This window comes from Neolamprologus multifasciatus, chromosome 13 (genome assembly GCF_963576455.1).
Source record: "Neolamprologus multifasciatus chromosome 13, fNeoMul1.2, whole genome shotgun sequence".
NCBI classification, from domain to species: Eukaryota; Metazoa; Chordata; class Actinopteri; order Cichliformes; family Cichlidae; genus Neolamprologus; species Neolamprologus multifasciatus.
In genome coordinates this window covers 23,141,421-23,165,189 of record NC_140451.1, presented here as the reverse complement: position 1 = coordinate 23,165,189, position 23,769 = coordinate 23,141,421, and the positions used below count along the sequence as shown (strand labels likewise).

Here is a 23,769-nt window from a genome sequence, read left to right as displayed (position 1 = left end):
TCCAAGAAAGTACATGTCACACCATTACACCCCCACAGCAGCCTCAACTATTGATACAGGCGGGACTGATTCATGCTTTCATGTTTTTTATGCCAAATTCTTATGCTACTATTTGAATGTTGCACTTATGAGACCAGGCAAAAATCTCCAATTTCCAGTCTTCTCTTGTCTGACTTTGGTGAGCCTGTGCAAACTGTGTCTTCAGTTTCCTGTTTTAAGCTGACAGAAGTAGCACTTGGATTTGTTCTTCTGCTGCTGTTCATCTGCTTCAAGGTTAAAAATATTGTGCGTTCTGAGACGCTCTTCTGCATTCATTGGTCGTAAGGAGTGGTTATTTGAGGCGCTGTTGCCTTCCTATCAGCTCGAAGCAGTCTGGCTTCTGATCTCCTCTGATCTTTGGTATTTTTGTCCAGAGAAATGCTGCTCACTCGTTTTCAGACCATTCTCCATAAACCCTAAAGATAACTGTTCAGGAAAATCTCAGAATAATAACAATTTCTGAAATACTGAGATTTCTGTATGGCATCATGAGCCATGTCACTTTTAAAGTCACTTGAATCAGCTTTTCTCCCCATTCTGATGCTCAGTTTGAACTTCAGCAGGTCATCCTGACCATGTCTCCATTCCTAAATGCTTTGAGTTGATAAGTTGTGATTGATTAATTAGATCTTTTTATTTGTAAGCAGTTGAATAGGGGTACTTAGTGAAGCATATTTGTGGATCTGGATGGTTAAATAGAATTTGTGTATATAAATGGTATGTTTTTTGTTTTTGTTTTACTTTTAATAAAAAGAAAAGAAAATCTTCATGTTCCCACACTGATGTTATTTTTGTGAAGAATATTTTGGCATGTTCACTGAATTATTTACCTGTTGTTTATTTCACGTCCAGTACCTCAGCTGCTTGTCTTCCTCTCAGTCTTCAACTGACAAGCTGGCTTTTGATGTTGGCCTGCAAGAGGACAAAGCAGGTATTTATTTGAACGATCAGTTAAAATAAACTGATCATAATAGTTTCTTTGTTAAGGTATTTGCGATGCTCCCACCCTATATTGTGATTTACAATTATAATATTTTTTTAAATCAGCTGTCTGTGAACTGCTTGTTTCCCTTTGTGTTTATGTTCTGTGTGTGGTTCAGGGGAGGCGTGTTGGTGGACTGTCCACCCAGCATCCAGACAGAGGTCAGAGGGTGAGAAGGTGCGCGTAGGTGATGACCTCATACTTGTGAATGTGTCTTCAGAGAGATACTTGGTGAGTCAGAACAAAACTGAAGTTTTTCTTAATGGCAAAAAATATACTCTGAGTGAGCCTCCACTACGTTAAATATCAAGCACACTAACCTGGTTAAAAGTTCATTTTGTAGACAGTGAGGTAGCAGAAAAGGGTTGCACTTTAATATATTTTATGGTTAACAGCCATTTTATGGCTATGCACAGATATTTTTGGAATGACACCATGCTGTGGTCTCATCTGCTGGGATCAGGTTTGGTCTATCGGTGGTGGGCCAGAGGACATTGTAAGTAGTGTATGGGAAAGCATAATTGTGACAAGAGCGGTGACAAGGGAGCAGCGATCCATGCTAAAAACAATTCTAGTTGGCCGGCTAGTCTCCATTGGTCTCTTGCCAAGAGCTCCAGCCATAACTGCATTTAGTGTTTGTTAACTACTTGCCCCTCAACAAGACTGACAAGAGGTTGGAATCATAATCAGAAGGGTAGGCTGGTTAGCATGTGAACCTCAGAGTTATTTCACACAGTACCTGGCAAAAGTTGCATTTTCTCCTGTCTCTAATATTTTGCGTAGCTTAATGGCTTCAGATATAAAATAAAGACAAGTTGTATTTATTGTTGATGAGAATATATTTAATGCCATTTTGTTTTTTCCCAGCACCTTTCCTTTGGCACTGCATCTGACAACAAAAGCTTGAGTGACAGTCTGATTGTTAATGCAGCCTTCCAGCAGACCCTCTGGAGTGTTGCTCCCATCTGCTCTGGACGTGCCGTTGCTCAAGGCAAGTTTTGTTTCCTTTTGCTTTCTAAACATGTTGCAAAGTAGCTCCTTTCTCAATTTAGATAATCCACCTGATTCTTTTGCTCCCAAGAAATACAGCTCTTTCAGTTTCTGCACTGCAGATAATGTTAATATGTTGGTAATAAATAATACATCAAAGCTGTGTTTTAATAAATTGAGGGGACCAAATGCTAGTTCATAAAGATGCTATGGGCTTTTGAACTATTATTAATTGTGTGCAAAATATAAAGTTAGCTCAATGCTGATGCAGTTTAGATGGATTCCAGAGGTTTTCCACAAGTATTCAATTTAAAGCAGTTACACTGAAATAACATAAAATGAATATGTACAGACTTTCAGCTTTAATTTTAACAAAAATATTGCCTTAGATAAGTGTGTAAAATATTACCATTTTCATACACAGGCTCAGAATTTCAGAGAGCAGATGTAATTCATCAAATTAAAACCATAATAAATCAAGTGTGTAATTTTAATACTTTCTCAAGTCTGAAACCATGGGGATGACAGAAGAATCGGATTTCTGTGTTGTTGTTGTTTTCAGGTTTTTTGCTAATTAAAAAAGAAAAAAAAAAGAAAAAACAGTCTATATTTTAGACACTTTTTGTTTGTTAGTTGGTCTTGGTGCCTTTTTTTTGCCCATGCATCACACTGGTTTCACAGAATTTTAATGAGGATATTGTATGTTTCTAATTATGAGCTTCTCCAGCTTTTTCATTCCCATTCTGTTTTTGCCCTTTTGAAGTCTTCTCTTTTGTGGCAATCTTGGGTTATAAGATTCCTCTTTCCTGGAGAGAATTCTTCACATGTCTGGAGGGGGTTTTATCTATAGCATGGAAATGACTCTATCACCACTGATGTCTTCCCTGGATGTAGGGTCACTTATGTGGTGTGTGCGTGTATCTGTGTGTGTGTGTTTTTGCTCTGTGCTAATGTTCCTGCTGTCTCCCTAATGGTTATATATTGTTTTGCAGCCCAAGGCCTGTTTTACTCACCACTTCACCTCTTTGACCACATGTTAGTGTGAAGGGGTTTAAATAACATGTGATGTCTCGGTTTCTTTATAAAGTTCTGTTTAAGATCAGTCAAAAAAAAGCTGCAAATATTCAAACTTAAGGTTAGCAGTCGCTAGAGCTTTTACTACAGTTATATAGATTACCTTTTGTGCTACTTCTGTGAAATGTTGCATGTTTTACTAACCACTTCAAAGCAATAAATGTTTTTTGTCTTGCTGACTCTAGGATACCTGAAGGGGGGTGAAACACTTCGGCTACTCCACAGCCATAGTGACGCATGTCTGACTGTTCCCTCTACAGAGCATGGAGAGGAGCTTCAAAGGTTAGTCGAAAAGACCAGTCTCCTCCCAAGTCAGCTCGCGGAAACGTCCTTTACTCCTCTGACTATGTCTGTTTTCTTAATCTAGGATAATGCATTATGAGATTGGATCAGTCTCCGGACATGCCCGGTCTCTCTGGAGGCTGGAGATTCTGCGAGTTGTGTAAGTGTACAGGGAATGTGGCGTCCGCTCACTTTGAGTATCAATAAATATGTTGCTTTTAAGCGCTATTCTATTCGAGCTCTGTAGTTCTAATGTTGTTACTAGAAAATACCAGTATATAGAGAGGTAATGTTGTACGTGTTGCACCAGGTCACCACCAGCCACAGAATTTCTGTTTTTGCCTGAAAGAGTGTGCACAATTGCCAGAGTCATACTTGATGTCATTGGCCCAGAATTTAGTTCCCCATGTCCCCTGCATGCTAATAGGGATTTTGACAGTTATGAGGAATAACTAAATGTTGTGGAGTGCTTGGTTTCCTCTCTTGATGTTTTCCAGTTGGAGTGGTAGGCATACATGCTGGGGCCAGCCATTTAGACTGTGCCACGTTACTACTGGAAGATACCTGGGTCTCACAGAGGAGAAAGGTCTGCAGCTGGTTGATCGGGACAAAGCTGACATCAATACAACCTCCTTCTGCTTTCGATCATCAAAGGTTAGGGGTGATATGAGAAATACACTGGACATTTCAGTGGTGTTCTGAGTCTTTAGAGATATAGACTGTAATGTCATTTGTTTGAGTTTTTTGTGTTTATTAAAAGAGAAAAGTTAGAAAAATAAGAATATTTAATGCATTTTTTGTGTTTAGGAGAAGCTTGACACCAACACAAAGACTGATGTTGATGGGATGGGAATCCCAGAGATCAAATATGGAGATTCCATTTGTTTTCTTCAACATGTAGCCTCTGGGCTCTGGCTAACATACCAAGCTGCTGATGCCAAGTCCCATATGGGTGGAACTCAGCGAAAGGTGAACTTGTATGCTCAGTATTACTATAATAAGACAATCACTGGCAGTTAACCAACAGTGTTGGACTAAAGAATCTGGCAAAAGAATCTGTTGGATATAATTGCAAATGATGTGTTTTCAGGCAATTTTGCACAGTGAAGGGCATATGGACGACGGGCTGACACTGTCTCGTTCTCAGAGGGAAGAATCTCATAGTGCCAGACTAATACGGAGTGCTGTTCTCCTCTTCACTCGCTTTGTAAGGTACAGGATGCTGGATTAAGACCTTCAGTCATTTGTGAATAACTTAGCGACAGTTTTTTACAGCTGCAGTGCTGGCTTAATGCTAAATGTCACACTACATGTCCGACTGAGCGTTGGTTTACAGCATTAGCTTTGTAGATATGTTTATGATATATACATGCAATCAGAAGACTAGTGATGTTATCGTCTTGGCAGCGTGGCTCTGATAGGACCTCTCCGCCCTCGTGTATGCGCACATGAAAAGCTGGAGGTGGGAAGAGCAGCAGCAAGACCCTCCAGAACTAAACAAAGCAGTCAACTTAGATACAGTGTCAAGGAAGGAGTTGGGCAGATTCAAGAAGCTTAAATAGCATGCCCTCTATGACACAACAAGTTAGCTGTGTAGATTGGTATCAGCTGATGTGGGCTGACACTGAGATCAGATGATCTGCAATGATTGCAGCTGAGCTTGACTTTGTGGGCTGCTGGAACTAATGCTTTGCTCAGTTTTTTACCTTATCTGATAATTTTGAATTGCCATGTCATAATTACAAGAAATCTGGAGGATGAGGATACTTGGGGCTCAGATATTGTCTGTCTGTCTGTCTGTCTGTCTCACAATGGCTTTCAAATTTTGAGTCTTTTATTTGTAAAAAAAATAAATAAATTCATAGGCCAGTATAACACCTTCTGTCTTTACTCCATTGATCGAGAATAAAACAAGTTTGGCTGGTGATAGTAGCAGTAATTATAATACAAGACAATTTTGAAGACTTGTAGGTAGAGCCTAAAAACAACCTTTTTTTTCCTTTAGGAAACTTGATGGTTTTAACCAAGAGGTAAATATCCCATCTGTCAGCCTGCCAGTAGAGACAGTGACACGCAGTCTGCAGGATCTGATCATCTATTTCCAGCCTCCACTGGAGGGGTTAGGCCATGAAGCTAAACAGAACAGCATGGTGGCGCTAAAGAATCGACAGAACATGTTTCAAAAAGAGGTAAATCGATAAGTGTGAATGAGTCCTACATGTGCTATGCCTCACGCTTCGCTAACTGTGCCTCCCTTTCTTCTCAGGGTGTGATAGATTTGGTCTTAGATTGTATTGACCGTCTACACCAGTATAGTAGTGCTTCTCATTTTGCTGAGGCTGTTCAGAGTGACACAGGAGAGGAGTGGGAGACCATCGTCAACCATTTCTATGAGCTGTTGGGTGAGAGTAGTATAGATGGCACCATACTTATTTTTTGAAGATACCACAAATATCTCCTAATCTGTTATGGTTCCTCTTATTATCTTATTGTCTGTTAATATTTTTTGTTAATATACAGTGGGGCAAAAAAAGTATTTAGTCAGCCACCGATTGTGCAAGTTCCCCCACTTAAAAATGATGACAGAGGTCAGTAATTTGCACCAGAGGTACACTTCAACTGTGAGAGACAGAATGTGAAAAAAAAAATCCATGAATTCACATGGTAGGATTTGTAAAGAATTTATTCGTAAATCAGGGTGGAAAATAAGTATTTGGTCAATAACAACAATACAACTCAATACTTTGTAACATAACCTTTGTTGGCAATAACAGAGGTCAAACGTTTACTATAGGTCTTTACCAGGTTGCACACACAGTAGCTGGTATTTTGGCCCCATTCCTCATGCAGATCTTCTCAAGAGCAGTGATGTTTTGGGGGCTGTCGCCGAGCAACACGGACTTTCAACTCCCGCCACAGATTTTCTATGGGGTTGAGGTCTGGAGACTGGCTAGGCCACTCCAGGACTTTTCAAATGCTTCTTACGGAGCCACTCCTTTGTTGCCCGGGCGGTGTTGTTTTTGGATCATTGTCATGTTGGAAGACCCAGCCTCGGTTTCATCTTCAAAGTTCTCACTGATGGAAGGAGGTTTTTGGCTCAAAATCTCACGATACTTGGCCCCATTCATTCTGTCCTTAACACGGATCAGTCGTCCTGTCCCCTTGGCAGAAAAACAGCCCCATAGCATGATGTTTCCACCCCCATGCTTCACAGTAGGTATGGTGTTCTTGGGATGCAACTCAGTATTCTTCTTCCTCCAAACACGCCGAGTTGAGTTTATACCAAAAAGTTCTACTTTGGTTCATCGACCACATGACATTCTCCCAATCCTCTGCTGTATCATCCATGTGCTCTCTGGCAAACTTCAGACGGGCCTGGACAATGCACTGGCTTCAGCAGCGGAACACGTCTCCGGCACTGCGGGATTTGATTCCCTGCCGTTGTAGTGTGTTACTGATGGTGACCTTTGTTACTTTGGTCCCAGCTCTCTGCAGGTCATTCACCAGGTCCCCCCGTGTGGTTCTGGGATCTTTGCTCACCGTTCTCATGATCATTTTGACCCCACGGGATGAGGTCTTGCGTGGAGCCCCAGATCGAGGGAGATTATCAGTGGTCTTGTATGTCTTCCATTTTCTGATGATTGCTCCCACAGTTTGATTTTTTCACACCAAGCTGCTTGCCTATTGTAGATTCACTCTTCCCAGTCTGGTGCAGGTCTACAATTCTTTTCCTGGTGTCCTTCGAAAGCTCTTTGGTCTTGGCCATAGGCGGAGTTTTGGAGTCTGACTGGTTGAGGCTGTGGACAGGTGTCTTTTATAGCAGATGATGAGGTCAAACAGGTGCCATTCATACAGGTAACGAGTGGGGACAGATAAACGCTTCTTACAGAAGACGTTACAGGTCTGTTGAGAGCCAGGGATTTTCCTTGTTTGAGGTGACTCAAATACTTATTTTCCACCCTGATTTACGAATAAATTCTTACAAATCCTACCATGTGAATTCATGGATTTTTTTTTCACATTCTGTCTCTCACAGTTGAAGTGTACCTCTGGTGCAAATTACTGACCTCTGTCATCATTTTAAGTGGGGGAACTTGCACAATCGCGTGGCTGACTAAATACTTTTTGCCCCACTGTATATATATATTATATTTTGTTTTTCCTCTTAAGCTGCTCTGCTCCGGGGAAACCGTGCAAATTGTGCTAATTTCTCGGGTTCGCTGGACTGGCTAATTAGCAGGCTAGAACGGCAGGAGGCCTCTTCTGGTTGGTTGGATTTGCTTTATGTTTTCTTCATCAGCCATTGTGGATTGAAATTTTACAGTATATATTTATATTATATTTGACATTGGTTATCGTGTGTTGTCTGGGATTTATACCTAATAATATAGAAGTATAGAGGTAAATGCAGGTTATCATCCACACAATAACGGGCAGTTATATTTACAGGAGTCCTGGAGGTTCTTCACTGCGTCCTTGTGGAAAGCCCTGAAGCTCTCAATGCCATCAAGGACCAACACATTCAGTCTGTCATCTCATTTCTGGACAAGCTTGGATGCAACGACAGGGTAGTGTTTAGAAGGCTTTTGTGTGTATTCAATATAAAAATAAGATTGAAGTAAAGTGCATGGATAATAAGTGATGCCGAATGGCCAGTAATTTCATTATTAAGCTTTTTGGCTACAGTGGCATGTCTGCATTAATTAAAATAAATACAAAAAGTCCTTTGTTATTATCCTAGTTTTCCCTCAGAATTTGTCCTTATGAGGCTTAAGCAAATTCCACATTTCTCACCAGTCTAGTAACATAGACATAGTGTTTCACTTTTAACAGCTATAATAACAGTTTCCAATCTGTTTCCTGATGTCGGATCATTTCCATTTGCTTATTGAGCTATTGCCACATGAAGAGCTGACAGGTTGTGTTCCAGGTGCTGGAGGTGCTTTGTTCTCTGTGTGTGTGCCATGGTGTGGCGGTGCGGTCCAATCAGAACCTCATCTGTGGACAGTCTGCTGCCAGTACAGAGATTTGCTACTCCAAACACGTCTCGTTAATCAGGTCACCAGGTAATTTATAATCTGGTTTTCCAAACAGGACCGCTTTTTGTTTTTGTGTTTTTGCCGTTCTACTCATGCTTTGAAGTTTTTCTGAATTTCTCTACATTCAGACAGAACTCTGATTTTGGATTATTGTTTTTCACTACCATAAAAATCAGATGCAAAGAACAAAGAACAATATATTAAGTAGGTAAATTTTACAGTTCTGTGGCAAAAGTCTAAAGCCACCCCTCATTTCTTTATATTTTGCCTCCAGGAAACAGCAATTTCTCCCCGGGGTTTCTGGAGGTCTTTCCAAGTATATCTTTGGAAATTGGCTGCTTTTTTCATTCATTTCATTTTCAGTCCAGTTGTTTAACCAGACTCTGCAAAAGCACCTGGATAGAAAAACCCACTGTGAAACACTTTCAATCATAGATTGGGGTCCCCAGAACCCAGACCTTAACATTATTGAAGCAGTGAGGGATCACCTCAACAGAGAACAGAACAAAAAGCATCCAGCATCCAAAGAAGGGCTTTCAATGTCCTTTAAGAAGCCTGGAGAGCTGTTCCTGAAGACTGCCTAAAGAAATTATAAGAAAGTTGCATTAAAATGTTTAGGCTACAATGAAGAATGCTGACATTCAAGCTCGTTAGAAGTATACAAACGTTTTGCCTTTATACCCATGTATGTTTGCAGATGTTTTAATAAATCAGTGCACTTATTTTTCCATTATTTTAAAGTGAAATAAATATGAAATAATGGGAGGGTGGCCTAGAACCTTTGCACAATGCTGTATTTATGTTTGGCAAATAACTCAATAGGGGTTTCTTTCCCTGACTCTTCTCATGCTCGCACATGCATTTGTTTAGCTGAGTGTTATTTGTCAACTGTGGCGCTCTGACTCCCACGGGCCTTGATATTCTTGTTTTTCATCTGTAAAGATGTCAGATCCTTGATACTAGAAATATTTCAGATTTTTCTACAGCGTGACATTCGTTTTTGTTTTTTTCCACTTTTGGATTTAATTAAATACTTTCTTTTTTCCTCCAGTGTCATCTCTTCGATTGCTACATCATATTTTTTTTTTTTTACATCTGAATAGATCGGAACAATAATGTTGATGTCAGAGCTTAGATGTCTTTGTCTCACCCTCGTCTCGTGAGAGTTTGGAAAGATTACCTTAAGCCTGAGGTGGTACGACTCAACGGAGGCATTTTTTTAGCCCGTTTCATCATAGTCCATGCTCTTCTGTCTCTCAATATTTTGACCTGCTGTGCCAATCTGATCTTGTAGGCAGTTTCCATTTCCCTTTTCCTTTGAGCAAGTTTTTTCTGCCCAATCTGCCCTTTCTCTGTAAGCAGCTGCCTTCTTTTATCATGCTTTTTTTCCATCAGCAGCCCATTTTATTCCTCAGGCTTTATAGCTTATTTTGTTTCATATTCTTCACACCTGCTCAGTCCATGCCCCAGCTCTCCTTTCCTCCTAAAGCAATTTCTCATTCTATCACTTCTTGTTCCAATAAATGCTTCATTAGTACATCTGCTTTCATTCTGATTTCCTTTATCTCATCAATTTTCTTTCATCTTCTCTCCTAGCACAGTGTGACAGTTCTCCCAGATGCTCTCTTCTTTTTACATTTTTGCCTTTAATCTATTCTTTCCATGCATTTTATCTAGCCTCAATCCAGCCTTTTATGAGTAAAACTAAAAACATGTATACTAGCTGGTATTTCAAATGCTGATGAAGTTTTTATTTACACAATAAAAGTGGCTTACTGACTTCAGTGCACTGCTTTTTTTAATGGCTGGGTGCTTGAGAGTCCCATTCATAATTAAAGTTCATTTGCTGGATTTACTGATTTGACATGAATCTAAAGTTTAATCAGCTGAACTTTGGAGTTGTTGGAACTGCAAACCTAATTTTAAAAAAAACTTGGGACACTGTGTAAATTGTTAATGAAAACATAATGCAGTGATTTGAATCTCAGATCAATAGAGCATGTTTTCTAGGTTCTATTTACAGTAAAACACAGAAAACATTTCAGCTGTTTAAACTGGAAACGTTTACCAGTTTTAGAAAAGTTCATTTTGAATTTGATGGCAACACATCAACTTATCAAAAAAGGATATGTTTACTACTAAGTACCGCCTTCTCTTCTTTTAACAATAGTCAATAAACATCTGAGGGGGGCCTGAGGAGACCAGATGCTGGATATTTTGGATGAGGAATGTTGTCCCTTGCTTGTTTCATATACAATTCCAGCTGGTCAGCAGTCCTGGATAGACTTATTTTTGTTTCAACAATGACCAAATCTCTCCAGTGATGGTGCCGTGTTGCTGCAGCATATGTAGTATGTGGCTTAGCATTGTCTTGCTGAAATATCCACGTCACAATTATGCCTGTTATGATGCAATGCAGCTGAAGAGCACAGCCATCCAATATTGAGTTTTCGCTTTGTTATTTGTGCTTAGACAGTCTTTTGATAATACTATGTACTGTAGATGATGGGCTATTCTAAATCTTCACAATTTTATTTTGAAGAACATTATTCTGAAATTGTTCCAGAATTTGTAGATACAAGTTTTGGCAGATTGGTGAACATCTGTTCAATTCAATTCAATTCAATTCAATTCAATTCAATTCAATTCAATTTTATTTATATAGCGCCAAATCACAACAAATGTCGCCTCAAGGCGCTTCATAGATACAGAGAAAAGCCCAACAATCATATGACCCCCTATGAGCAAGCACTTGGCGACAGTGGGAAGGAAAAACTCCCTTTTAACAGGAAGAAACCTCCGGCAGAACCAGGCTCAGGGAGGGGCGGCCATCTGCTGCGACCGGTTGGGGTGAGAGAAGGAAGACAGGATAAAAGACATGCTGTGGAAGAGAGACAGAGATTAATAACAGATATGATTCAATACAGAGAGGTCTATTAACACATAGTGAGTGAGAAAGGTGACTGGAAAGGAAAAACTCAATGCATCATGGGAATCCCCCGGCAGCCTACATCTATTGCAGCATAACTAAGGGAGGATTCAGGGTCACCTGGTCCAGCCCCTAACTATATGCTTTAGCAAAAAGGAAAGTTTTAAGCCTAATCTTAAAAGTAGAGATAGTGTCTGTCTCCCGAATCCAAACTGGAAGCTGGTTCCACAGAAGAGGGGCCTGAAAACTGAAGGCTCTCCCTCCCATTCTACTTTTAAATACTCTAGGAACAACAAGTAGGCCTGCAGAGTGGGAGCGAAGTGCTCTAATAGGGTAATATGGTACTACAAGGTCATTAAGATAAGATGGGGCCTGATTATTTAAGACCTTGTATGTGAGGAGCAGGATTTTGAATTCAATTCTGGATTTAACAGGAAGCCAATGAAGGGAAGCCAAAACAGGAGAAATATGCTCTCTCTTTCTAGTCCCTGTCAGTACTCTTGCTGCAGCATTTTGGATTAACTGAAGGCTTTTCAGTGAGTTTTTTGGACATCCTGATAATAATGAATTGCAGTAGTCCAGCCTGGAAGTAATAAATGCATGAACTAGTTTTTCAGCGTCACTCTGAGACAGGATATTTCTAATTTTAGAGATGTTGCGCAAATGGAAGAACGCACAGTCTTACATATTTGTTTAATATGTGCGTTGAAGGACATATCCTGGTCAAAAATGACTCCAAGGTTCCTCACAGTGTTACTGGAGGCCAAGGTAATGCCATCCATGAGTAAGAATCTGGTTAGATACCATATTTCTAAGCTTTTCAGCGCCGAGTACAATGACCTCAGTTTTATCTGAGTTAAGAAGCAGAAAGTTAGTGGCCATCCAAGTCTTTATGTCTTTAAGACATTCCTGCAGTTTAACTAGTTGGTGTGTGTTATCTGGCTTTATGGACAGATAGAGCTGGGTGTCATCTGCATAGCAGTGAAAATGTATGCTATGTCTTCTAATGATGCTGCCTAGGGGAAGCATGTATAATGTAAACAGAATTGGTCCTAGCACTGAACCCTGTGGAACTCCATAATTAACCTCAGTGTGTGAAGAGGACTCTCCATTTACATGCACAAATTGGAGTCTATTAGATAGATATGATACAAACCACTGCAGTGCAATACCTGTAATACCTACAGCATGTTCTAATCGCTCTAACAGGATATTATGGTCAACAGTATCGAATGCTGCACTAAGGTCAGAAGGACAAGCACAGAGATGAGTCCACTGTCAGAGGCCATAAGAAGATCATTTGTAACCTTCACTAAAGCTGTTTCTGTGCTGTGATGAACTCTGAAACCTGACTGAAACTCTTCAAATAAACAATTCCTCTGCAGATGATCTGTTAGCTGTTTGACAACTACTCTTTCAAGGATTTTTGATATGAAAGGAAGGTTGGAGATTGGCCTATAATTAGCTAAGACTGCTGGGTCTAGAGATGGCTTTTTGAGTAAAGGTTTAACTGCAGCCACCTTGAAGGCCTGTGGTACATAGCCGATTATTAGAGATAGGTTGATCATATATAAGATCGAAGAATTAATCAATGGCAGGACTTCTTTGAGCAGTTTTGTAGGAATGGGGTCTAAAAGACACGTTGATGGTTTGGAGGAAGTAATTATTGAAGTTAACTCAGAAAGATCGATTGGAGAAAAAGAGTCTAACTTAACATCAATGGAACTAAGAGTAGCTGTAGATAATATTAGATCTGTGGGATGATTATTGGTAATTTTTTCTCTAATGATAAAAATTTTATTTGTGAAGAAGTTCATGAAGTCATCACTAGTTAACGTTAAAGGGATGGTTGGCTCAAAAGAGCTCTGACTTTTTGTCAGCCTGGCTACAGTGCTGAAGAGAAACCTGGGGTTGTTCTTATTTTCTTCAATCAGTGATGAGTAGTAAGCTGTTCTGGCTTTGCGGAGGGCTTTCTTATAAAGCAACAAACTATTTCTCCAGGCTAAATGATGATCCTCTAAGTTTGTGACACGCCATTTCCTCTCCAGATTACGAGTCATCTGCTTTAGGGTACGTGTTTGAGAATTATACCACGGGGTCAGGTACTTCTGATTAGAGACCTTAGTTTTCACTGGAGCTACAGTATCCAGAGTCGTACGTAGTGAGGAGGTGAAATTATTAACAAGATAATCGACCTCTGTTGGGGTAGCGTTCAGATAGCTGCTCTGCTCTATGTTGGTACAGGGCATTGACGATGATAACAGTGGCTGGATTATATTCTTAAAATTAGTTACAGCGCTTTCAGAAAGACATCTACTTTGATAAAGTCCACTCTCCACTGCTGCGTAATCAATTATTGTAAATGTAAATGTTATCAAGAAATGATCAGACAGGAGAGGGTTTTCAGGAAACACTGTTAAATGTTCAGTTTCTATGCCATATGTTAAAACAAGATCTAGAGTGTGATTAAAGTGGTGGGTGGGTTCTTTTACATTTTGAGAGAAACCAATTGAGTCTAACAACGATTAAATGCCATGTCGAGGCTGTCATTTTTAGCATCAACATGGATGTTAAAATCACCCACAATAATTATTTTATCTGAGCTCAGAACTAAATTAGATATAAAGTCTGAGAAATCAGACAGAAACTCTGTGTAAGGCCCAGGTGGACGATAGATGATAACAAGTAAGACTGGTTTCTGAGTTTCACAGCTGGGGTGGACAATGTTAAGCATCAGGCTTTCAAATGAATTAAAAGTCTGTCTTGGTTTTTCATTAATTAATAGACTGGTGTGAAAAATTGCTGCCACACCGCCCCCTCGACCTGTGCTTCGAGATTTCTGGTAGTTAGAATGACTCGGGGGTGTTGATTCATTTAAACTAACATAATCATCCTGCTGCAACCAGGTTTCTGTAAGGCAGAGTAAATCAATTTGTTGATCAATTATTAAGTCATGTACTAACAGAGACTTGGAGGAGAGAGACCTAATATTTAATAATCCACATTTCACTGTTTTACTCTTTGGTTCAGATGTGGATACTGTATTGTTCTTTCTTTGTAAATGTTTAAGTTGTTTGTTGCTGGTTTTTAGTTTGTTTTTTGTCTTTTTTGGAAGCAGACACAGTCTCTATGGAGATGGGTTTTTGGGGGGGTAGCAGGAGGAGAGAAGCTGCAGAGAGGCGTGTAAGACTGCAACTCTGCTTCCTGGTCCCAACTCTGGATAGTCATGTTTTGAGGGGTTTAATAAATTTGTCGATATTTCTAGAAATGAGAGCTGCTCCATCCAAAGTGGGATGGATGCCATCTCTCCTAACAAGACCAGGTTTCCTCCAGAAGGTTTGCCAATTATCTATGAAGCCCACATCATTTCTGGGACACCACTCAGACAGCCAGCAATTTAAAGAGAACATGCGGCTAAACATGTCACTCCTGGTCTGATTGGGGAGGGGACCAGAGAAAACTACAGAGTCCGACATTGTTTTGGCAAAGTTACACACCGATTCAATATTGATTTTAGTGACCTCCGATTGGCGTAACCGGGTGTCATTACTGCCGACGTGAATTATGATTTTACTGAATTTACGTTTACCCTTAGCCAGCAGTTTTAAATTTCCTTCAATGTCGCCTGCTCTGGCCCCTGGAAGACAATTGACTATGGTTGCCGGTGTCTCTAGCTTCACATGTCTGAGAACAGAATCACCAATTACCAGAGTTTGACCCCCAGCGGGTGTGTCACCGAGTGGGGAAAAACGGTTAGACACATGAACGGGTTGGTGGTGTACCTGGGGCTTCTGTTTAGGACTATGCTTCCTCCTCACCGTTACCCAGCCGCCTTCTTTCCGCAGCTGCTTGGGATTTGCCGGGGAACAGCTAGCGGGGCCTACGCTATCTTCGGCTGCACCAGCTACGGGGGCCTGGCTAGCTAAGGGTGAGAGAAGGGTGCAGAGCCGAGTCTCCAGATCAGTAATCCTGGCCTCCAGAGCTGCAAATATGCTACATTTGTTACAGATATCATTACTGCTAAAGGAGGCCGAGGAGTAACTAAACATCTGACACAATGAGCAAGAAAGTGCAGAAGGGACAGGTGAAGTAGCCATGGTGCTAACGGGTCGGCTACGAGCTAAGCTAGCGAAACAGTACAGAGACAGTGAGTGAATACTTTGGCTATAAATTAGGTAGTGAGTACACAGAAAGTGTGCTTCGGATGAAGCACGTGAAGATTATACACAGAGCGGGCGAACACCAAGTGACAGCGCCACCGACAGGACAGGATGTTCATCTTTACTACTTAGAAACTGATGCTCTGATGCTCTTTTTATGCCCACTCGTTTTACTTACCTGTTTCCAACTAACTTAATTAGTTGCAAAATATTTCTTCAGCTGTTTCTTTTTAGTCTTGTTTACTTTTCCAGCCTTTTGTTGTCCCGTACCAACCATTCTGACCTGTTTTGCTGCCATCAAATTCAAAATGAGTTAATATTTTTCATGAAATAGTAAAATGTCTCAGTTTAAACATTTGTTTCTCATGCTCTATAGTGAATAAAATCTGGGTTTATGACACATGCATATCGTTGCATCCTATTTTTACTTACATTTCACACAGTGTTTTATGTCATAAACAATTTCTGGCTGAGAGCACACAGCAATGTTATGCTGAAGTCTGTTTTCCTAGTGGCTTAGAGTGTGGACACAAACTTAACGTTCACAAAGTTTGACTGTCTCCAAGTTAACTTGTAATTACAGACTATCAGCAGCACTTAAAAGTAAAAGCCCACTACCTGAATGTTTCAAACACTGAGCTTTGCTAATTAAGAGTGTCACAGCTTAAAGATTAGTTGTATGGGTGCACCATGTATCTAATTAAGTTGTCATATCGACACAGAATGAATTTCACTTTTATTTGTGAGCAGACTACTCATATGCTTTGTAAATTATTTCAAAATTAATTTATGATCACACCAAATACACTAAAATCTTAAAAGATGAGTTGACTGAAATTTCTCTGTCCTTTTTGCCTTTTTTGCCACATTTCTCTGCATATTATGTGACAACAGCATGAGGCCAAACATCTTCCTAGCTATGGGAGAAGATTCATCCCAGTATCGCAGGTGGTACTACGAGCTGGTTGTGGATCACGTCAAACCCTTTGTCACATCTGAGCCCACACACCTGCGTGTCGGCTGGGCTTGCATGAAAGGCTACCAGCCCAGGCCGACAGGCGGCGAGGGCTGGGGGGGGAATGGAGTGGGAGATGACCTCTGCTCGTATGGCTTTGATGGACTTCACCTCTGGTCAGGTGAGGATGAGCTCAAACGGCTGATAAACAGCTTGGTCTGTTTAACATTATTGTATAACACTGATCACAAGAGTTTACAGGACGAGTAAACTCCACATACTCCAAAGACAAATATCAGAGTCTGTAGCTGTTATAAACATGATAACAAGTCAGTTTGAAAGTCTTAGCACATTACTTTAGTGCCACAAAAGCTACACATGGGAAGATTGCCATGGCAATTAAAGCACAAAATACATTATAATAGATAATTTTTAATTTCCTTGTTCAGAATAATTAAAATGTCTGTAGTTAGTGCAATAAAAGTTGTGACTGCAATTGCTTAATTATCCACAGAGAACAATTAACATATTACTTTTTTCTTTCATGTTTAACATGGACAGAAAAGAGAGAGCAGTGGAGGCAATTACAATCTCAATTCGCAGTAGTGATGATTGCATTTCATCAAAAAAATAAAAACAAAAAACAAACCTTTGTATTTTGATAAAGATTTGTAAAACAGGAAACATGTCAACATTTTCTGGCTCGTTGCACTTTATTCTTATTTAGTGTGGACAGCAGTAGATTATCATTGATGTTTCTAATTATCAGGAATGGCTCTGCTGTGAGGCGTGTTCCTAAAGTGCCTTAATCTTTACAATATGTTTTACATTTATGAATGCTATAAAACATTCATTTGATTTGACTTTAGGTGTAGTGTTTCCATTTAATAAAGCACAAAGCACTTGAATTCCCATTTAAGTTGTACAGAAACATTAAAAATGTAAATATGAAGACTAATGAGTGTGTCTCCTGAATCTTAGGCTGTGTGAGCCGGAAAGTCAGCTCCCCGTTCCCTCACCTACTAAAAGATGATGATGTCGTTAGCTGCTGCCTCGACCTCAGCATTCCCTGCATCTCATTCCGGGTCAATGGTCTACCTGTGCAGGGCATGTTTGAGAACTTCAACGCTAATGGACTTCTTTATCCTGTGGTCAGCTTCTCTGCTGGAGTAAAGTTAGTATCAACACTATTATTGTTTTGTTTTTGGTTTTTTTTTGGGGGGGGGGGGGGGGGGGATGTTGCTTTTTTTTTTTTTTTCTCAAGAAATCCACAAAACAATAAATTTTCTCTTCCTCTTTTCTTGGAAAACAAAACAAGAGTTCGTTTTCTGTTTGGGGGAAGGCATGGAGAGTTTCGCTTCCTGCCACCTCCAGGTTATGCTTCTTGCTCTGACGCCCTTCTCCCAAAAGTCAGACTGAAGGTACAGCTGTGTCAGGAATACATTTTGGATCATGGTGAAGGGAAACAAGAGCTTATTGGCCCCTTAGTGCCTGTCACTCCAGTTACCTTCACTCCGACAACAATAGACATCAGTAAGGTAAATCTTGTTTTACAAAGATGAACTGTTTGTATACTTAAAGTCTTTATAACTAATTTGTAGAGAATCATTTGCTCAGAGAAATGACACCATCTCAGAGTAGTTTAGCTACTTATGCAGTACTTTTACCCTACAGGTGGTATTGCCTCCACAACTTGAGGACATTCGAGAAAAAATGGCTGAGAATATCCATGAGCTCTGGGTAATGGACAAGATTGATCTCGGATGGACACATGGACCAGTAAGAAAAGTCACAAAATGTATAATTTTATAAAATTGCATAACTGATATGCAGTATTGTATAAAAGTCTTGAGCCACCCCTCATTTCTTCATATATTTAAAGAGGAAACGGAAAAATAAATGCACTGATTTATTGAAACATACAGATATCCCTGGAGTGAAGTATGTAAGGCAAACAGAGTATATAAAGTTTTAATAAGCTTGAAAATCAGTATTTGGTGTGACGACCTTTATTCTTCCACACAGCCTAAATTCTGTTTGGCAAGCTTTCTTGTAATTACTTTAAGTAGTCTTTAGGAAAAGTTATCCTAGCTTCTTGAAGGACATTCAACTCTACTTTGGATGTTAGCTGCCTTTTGTTCTTTTCTCTGGTATGATTATTGATGCCTGATGCCCAGGCTCTTGGGAGGCCAGTCCATGACTGCACTGGGAGTGTGTTTGGCATCACTGTCATGCTGAAAGATGGTATTGTATGGTGGATCAAAACCTGATGGCACTCTTCTGCATTCATAATTCCATCAGTTTTCACAAGATCCCTAACACCACTAGCTGAAATGCAGACCCAAAATGTAACAGTTTCACACTTACTGTTGTGCCTTCTCCATATATACACTGATGATTATTTGAACCAAATAGCTTAAATTTGTTATGACAGGGCTGTGTGCAGGCAGGAGTGGTGGACCCAAAGTGCAGACACTCGGAGATAAAAGGTGAACTTAAATACAGCTGAACTCCAAAAAGTAGCAAAACTGAGACTCCAAGGTAAACTTATGCAGACAGAACACACAGCTAGATAAGAGTAGATCGCAACATGGACACAAAGAAACACAGGGCTTAAATACACAGAGGGAGCAATCAGGGAATGGGTAGCAGGAGGGAATCACAGCTGAAACAAACGAAACACAAGGAGCCAGAAACCAAAACACAGGGAACAAAAGTCTAAAACAGAACAAAACAACAGCACTGAGGCCCAGGAACAGTCCAGAAGAAAACAAACAAAAAAATCCATGAAAGGTGCAGAGGCCCAGGTAACAGTCTTGAAAAGGTGCAGGGGGCCGGCCCGGGGGACAACAACACAAAAGTCCCAAAAAAAAAAAAGTTCTGGGGGCCGACCGCAAAGCCAGCGACCGTGACGGAGCAGGTCTGGAGGCCGGCCGTGCGGAAGGCAGCACAGAACGACACCGTTCAGGAGGGCGTCCACGATGGCGATGCCATCGGCCTGGAAAGTGACCGGACAGGACGAGGACGAGCAGGCCGGGCAGGACGAGGACGAGCAGGCCGGGCAGGACGAGGACGAGCAGGCCGGGCAGGACGAGGACGAGCAGGCCGGGCAGGACGAGGACGTGCATGCCGGACAAGACGAGGACGTGCATGCCGGACAGGACGAGGTGAGGAACAGGTGGCGGCACTGCAGGCAGCAGTGTGGAAACTGCAGGAAGTGGCGCTGTAGGCGACGGTGTGGGAGCCGCAGAGGGTGGCGCTGCGGTCACCCTCTGAGGTCAGAAACAGGTGCAGGTACCTGCCGGACAACAGCCACTCCCACCCGAGGAGAAGGTATGGGTGCCGGAGCTAACTGGTTCACGGTCATCCTCACCCTGGGAGCCGGGACAGGCACCGTCAACGGCTGGGCAGCTGCTGTGCCCACCTGAGGAGCCGGTACGGGTGCAGCGACAGGCAGAGCCTCAGCCGGCCTGGACACCGGAGCAGGGACCAGCTAGACCTCAGCCTCCCTCACCTGAACCACTGAAACAGGTGCAGGGGAATGCTGGGCCTGAGCTGCCCTGGGAGCAGGAACACTACGGGGCGAAGGAGCAGGCTCAGCAAACACAGACTCCTCTACAATGTTTTTTAGCTTCCTACCACCACGTCTAGCAGGCTTAACAGTCTCAGAATTTACGGTGTTCACATGATTGTCTCTATCCAGCTCAGAGGGAGCAGAATGAAAACAGTTATTATAACTCACCACGGGAAGTGGCTGCGCAGAGACAGAGTGGCGACCGCGTGAGCGTTGCTTTCTCTGGGAAGTGGGAGTTGGCAAACTGGGCTGCGAATCCTCCAAAAGACCGGGCTGCAATGAGGAAGCAGAGAGTTTGTGAAGCTCCGAACGTGGCAGACCCAAAAACAGAGCGAAGGACTGCAGCGGAGTGAGTCTAACGTCCAGCGTCACGTACTCCTTCTTCCTCCGCCACTTAACCCTCTTGTCGGACTGGAAAAGCGGGGGTGGAGACGAAGGTGTAGTGATTGGAGATAAAGACCATGTTCTCAATCTGATAGACCGAGGCATAGGTGCCGGCTCAGCCGTAGCCATGGCAGTTTGGAGGCTGCGGGGCCCTCCCCAAGCCAAACGTGACCCATAGAAGGGTGACTCGAGCTCCCAGGCATGCTTAGTCTCCTGCCTCAACCTCTCCTTGAGGAAGGCAGAAACTACGGGTCGCCGATACCACATGGAGTCTGCTGGGTCCATGTTCTGGTCGCGATCTTCTGTTATGACAGGGCTGTGTGCATGCAGGAGTGGTGGCATCCTAACAGAATTTGGATTCATTACTCCATAAAACCTGCTATCAGTGATTTTCTGTCCATTTCTTGTGCAATTTGGCATACCTCGGGCTTTTCCCCACATTTTCCTTCCTTAACAATAGCTTCTTGACAGCTGCTGAGAGCATTTCCGATGAGGCTTCAGCAAACAGCAGATGGATCACCTGAAGGACATGACATCCTCTGTAGATTTTTTTTAAGCTTGCCAATCTTTCTTTACCCTTCACTTGTCCAGTTTCCTCAATTTATGGGCACATTGCACATCATGCCTAGATATGCCAAATTTTCAACTAATAGCTCTTTAGGAATTATCTTGTTGGTGCAGAAAATACTATTTTATGCCTGTCAGCCTGTGTTATCTTTGGCATTTGTCAGCTAAAGAAATCTGAGCAAATGATGTGTTTTTGTGACCAGCTGCTAGTAAAAAAGTATCTAAAATTACAATTTAAAATTGCTCAGTTTTCTGTTATGTGTTGCCACAACACTGGTTTATCTTTTGAGTTGGGTGCTTTCTTATGGTTGAATAAATCATCGGTTAGTTTGAAGTGTCTTAAACAGGCAAGCAAAAAAAGAACATTTCTGTTAAGATGGTCATGTACAAAGACATTAATGCTGTTAGCTAATTTGTTTCCAAGGAAAGACTCTTTTGAAGCAAAACGTAAGGACATGAGTCTCAATGACACTCTAATGAATCATCATTACGATTACTTTTTAAGAAATCCACATGGTTTTTGCTTGCCTTGCAAAATAACGTCTCTCTCAAACAGGTGAGGGATGAAGGTAAGAGACATGATCCTTGTCTGGTGGAGTTCTCCAAGTTGCCAGAGCATGAGAGAAACCAGAACCTTCAGATGGCACAGGACACACTCAGGTGAGCTCTGTTCTGTTTCATACACTAATAATAATAATGATGCAGCACGGTGGTTAGCACTGTTGCCGCACAGCAAGAAGTCCTGAGTTCAATTCCACCGTCAGGCCGGGGTCTTTCTGTGTGGAGTTTGCATGTTCTTCCTGTGTTTGCGTGGGTTCCCTCCGGGTACTCTGGCTTCCTCCCACCGTCCAAAGACGTCCAGTGTGCGGGGATAGGTTAATCGATTAATCCAAATTGCCACTAGGTGTAAATGCAGGAGTGAATGTGAGCGCGAATGGTTGTCTGTCTCTGTGTGTTGGCCCTGTGACAGACTGGCGACCTGTCCAGGGTATACCCCGCCTCTCGCCCTATAACAGCTGGGATAGGCTCCAGCGCCCCCCGCGACCCTGAAACGGATAAGTGGAAGCGAATGGATGGATAATAATAATAATAATAATAATGATAATAATAATAATAATAAAAACCCAGTGTGCTTGATTATTATTTTCATTTATTTTTTATTTATTTATTGAACAATTTTTATAAAAAAAAAAGATTGTGACAGACCTTGTGCTTTTCAAATCTAATATTTAGTAATTAGTAAGTAGTGTCTGCTGCAGTAGTGAATTTTCAAAGTTTTATTCTTCATTGGAGGACCCTGCTGGTACTTGGTTTCCACATCGGATTGATGGATGATCATGCTGAGAAACACATGAAATACATGAGACTTCCTGTCAAGTAAGTGAAAATCCACAAAAAAACCCCCAAAAAACAAAAATCCACTATGCAAGATTTATGCATATATCCTTTTTCTTATCTGCTTATCCAGTTTAGGGTCATGGGGTTGCTGGAGCCCATCCAAGCCTAATGTAATATCATGTTTTATTTAATTTAGTCTTGTTCAGCTGTGAGTTGCATCATGTCTAAATTAAAGTAGCAGAAAAAGATAAGGACCATCTTATGGTGGTAATGGTAACTCATTTTATGAGGCTACAATAAAGAGAGGATACACAACTGCAGTTCATATTCATTTTATCTTGTATGCTTTCACTAGGAGAACATCTCACTTCAATTTCAACACTCTTCTTTGAGCCATCCTTGCAAACAAATTCTTTTTAAAACTTACAGCTTATGTCAAAGAGTAGTTTAACTGCGATAAAACAGCACAACAGCACAATGAACATCATAAACCACCGCCAACTGAACACACTCTTTTCAAACGCTCAAGATGTTTGAAGTGTGTATTTTTCCTTTGCAGCCTTTAGTGATATGTTGGCTCTTTTAAATTCTCTGAGAATTTTTCTTCCCCCACTTTTTAAATGCAATTTTGTTTATTTATTTATTATTTATATTTCTTTAAAGTTTATTGATGTTCTGCTTTATTTGTTTCGTGCGGTTCAAGCAGGGTGTAGGCTAGGAGGGAAAAAGTGAGTGAGTATTTTGTTTACTCAAGGCAGTTAAAAGTATTTTATGCAGGAATGGTACAAAAATACTGTTTAGCGTTCAGGAACTGTAACTGTGATCCTGTCACATCTGTCTTTTTTGCTTTGTTTTCTGTCTTAGGTATGAGCAGATTACTGGCTACAGGCCTGCTCCAGTAGACCTGAGCCAGGTGTCTTTGAGCTCAGACCACAAGGAAGCAGTTAACTTGCTGGCGGAGAATGAACACAACGTATGGGCCAGAGAGCGAATCAAACAGGGATGGACTTATGGAGCGCAACAGGTTTATGTTCTGTGCTGGATTACTTCAGTTTGTTTCAGCCTTACACAAAAGTACTTTTTCCAGAGTGTTAAAATAGTTATAATATACTTTATATAGATATTCACATAGTAGCAAAAGATTATACCATGAGATAAGTTTATAGCGTCAAACATAGTTGCCCTTCTTGCTCCTTGCGTCTGTACTTTTAGGATATAAAAGCAAAGCAGAGCCCTTACCTTCTGCCCTACAGCCTTCTTGATGAAAGAACTCGGAGAGTGGGAAGAGAGAGTGTCAGAGAGGCTGTCTGTACTCTGCTGGCATACGGCTACAGCCTGGAGCCCCTAAACCAGGATCACAGTATGTTTCAAAGATCTGTTATAAAACTGTAGCTTAGTGCACATCATATGTAAGGTAATCAGTGTAAGTTCAACTGCGATATATTAACAGATTAGT

The 23,769-nt window shown here is 41.2% G+C and overlaps 1 protein-coding gene across 4 annotated transcripts in view; it reads left to right on the top strand.

Annotated features, from left to right (window-relative positions):
* The first annotated feature begins 7,816 nt into the window (after window positions 1-7,816).
* ryr2b (ryanodine receptor 2b (cardiac)) overlaps window positions 7,817-23,769 on the top strand; it is a 74,279-nt gene continuing 58,326 nt past the window's right edge. For 2 of the 4 annotated variants that reach the window (XM_085182602.1, XM_085182601.1), the window contains exons 1-8: window positions 16,390-16,631; window positions 17,432-17,624; window positions 17,769-17,988; window positions 18,125-18,229; window positions 21,532-21,635; window positions 22,269-22,352; window positions 23,178-23,337; window positions 23,526-23,673. In XM_085182602.1, coding sequence (XP_085038728.1) covers window positions 16,391-16,631; window positions 17,432-17,624; window positions 17,769-17,988; window positions 18,125-18,229; window positions 21,532-21,635; window positions 22,269-22,352; window positions 23,178-23,337; window positions 23,526-23,673 — 1,255 coding nt within the window. In that variant the 5' untranslated portion in view covers window position 16,390. Of the gene's footprint in view, window positions 7,936-8,297; window positions 8,434-16,389; window positions 16,632-17,431; window positions 17,625-17,768; window positions 17,989-18,124; window positions 18,230-21,531; window positions 21,636-22,268; window positions 22,353-23,177; window positions 23,338-23,525; window positions 23,674-23,769 lie in introns of those variants that run through there. The other 2 variants (XM_085182604.1, XM_085182603.1) reach the window with 2 other exon arrangements.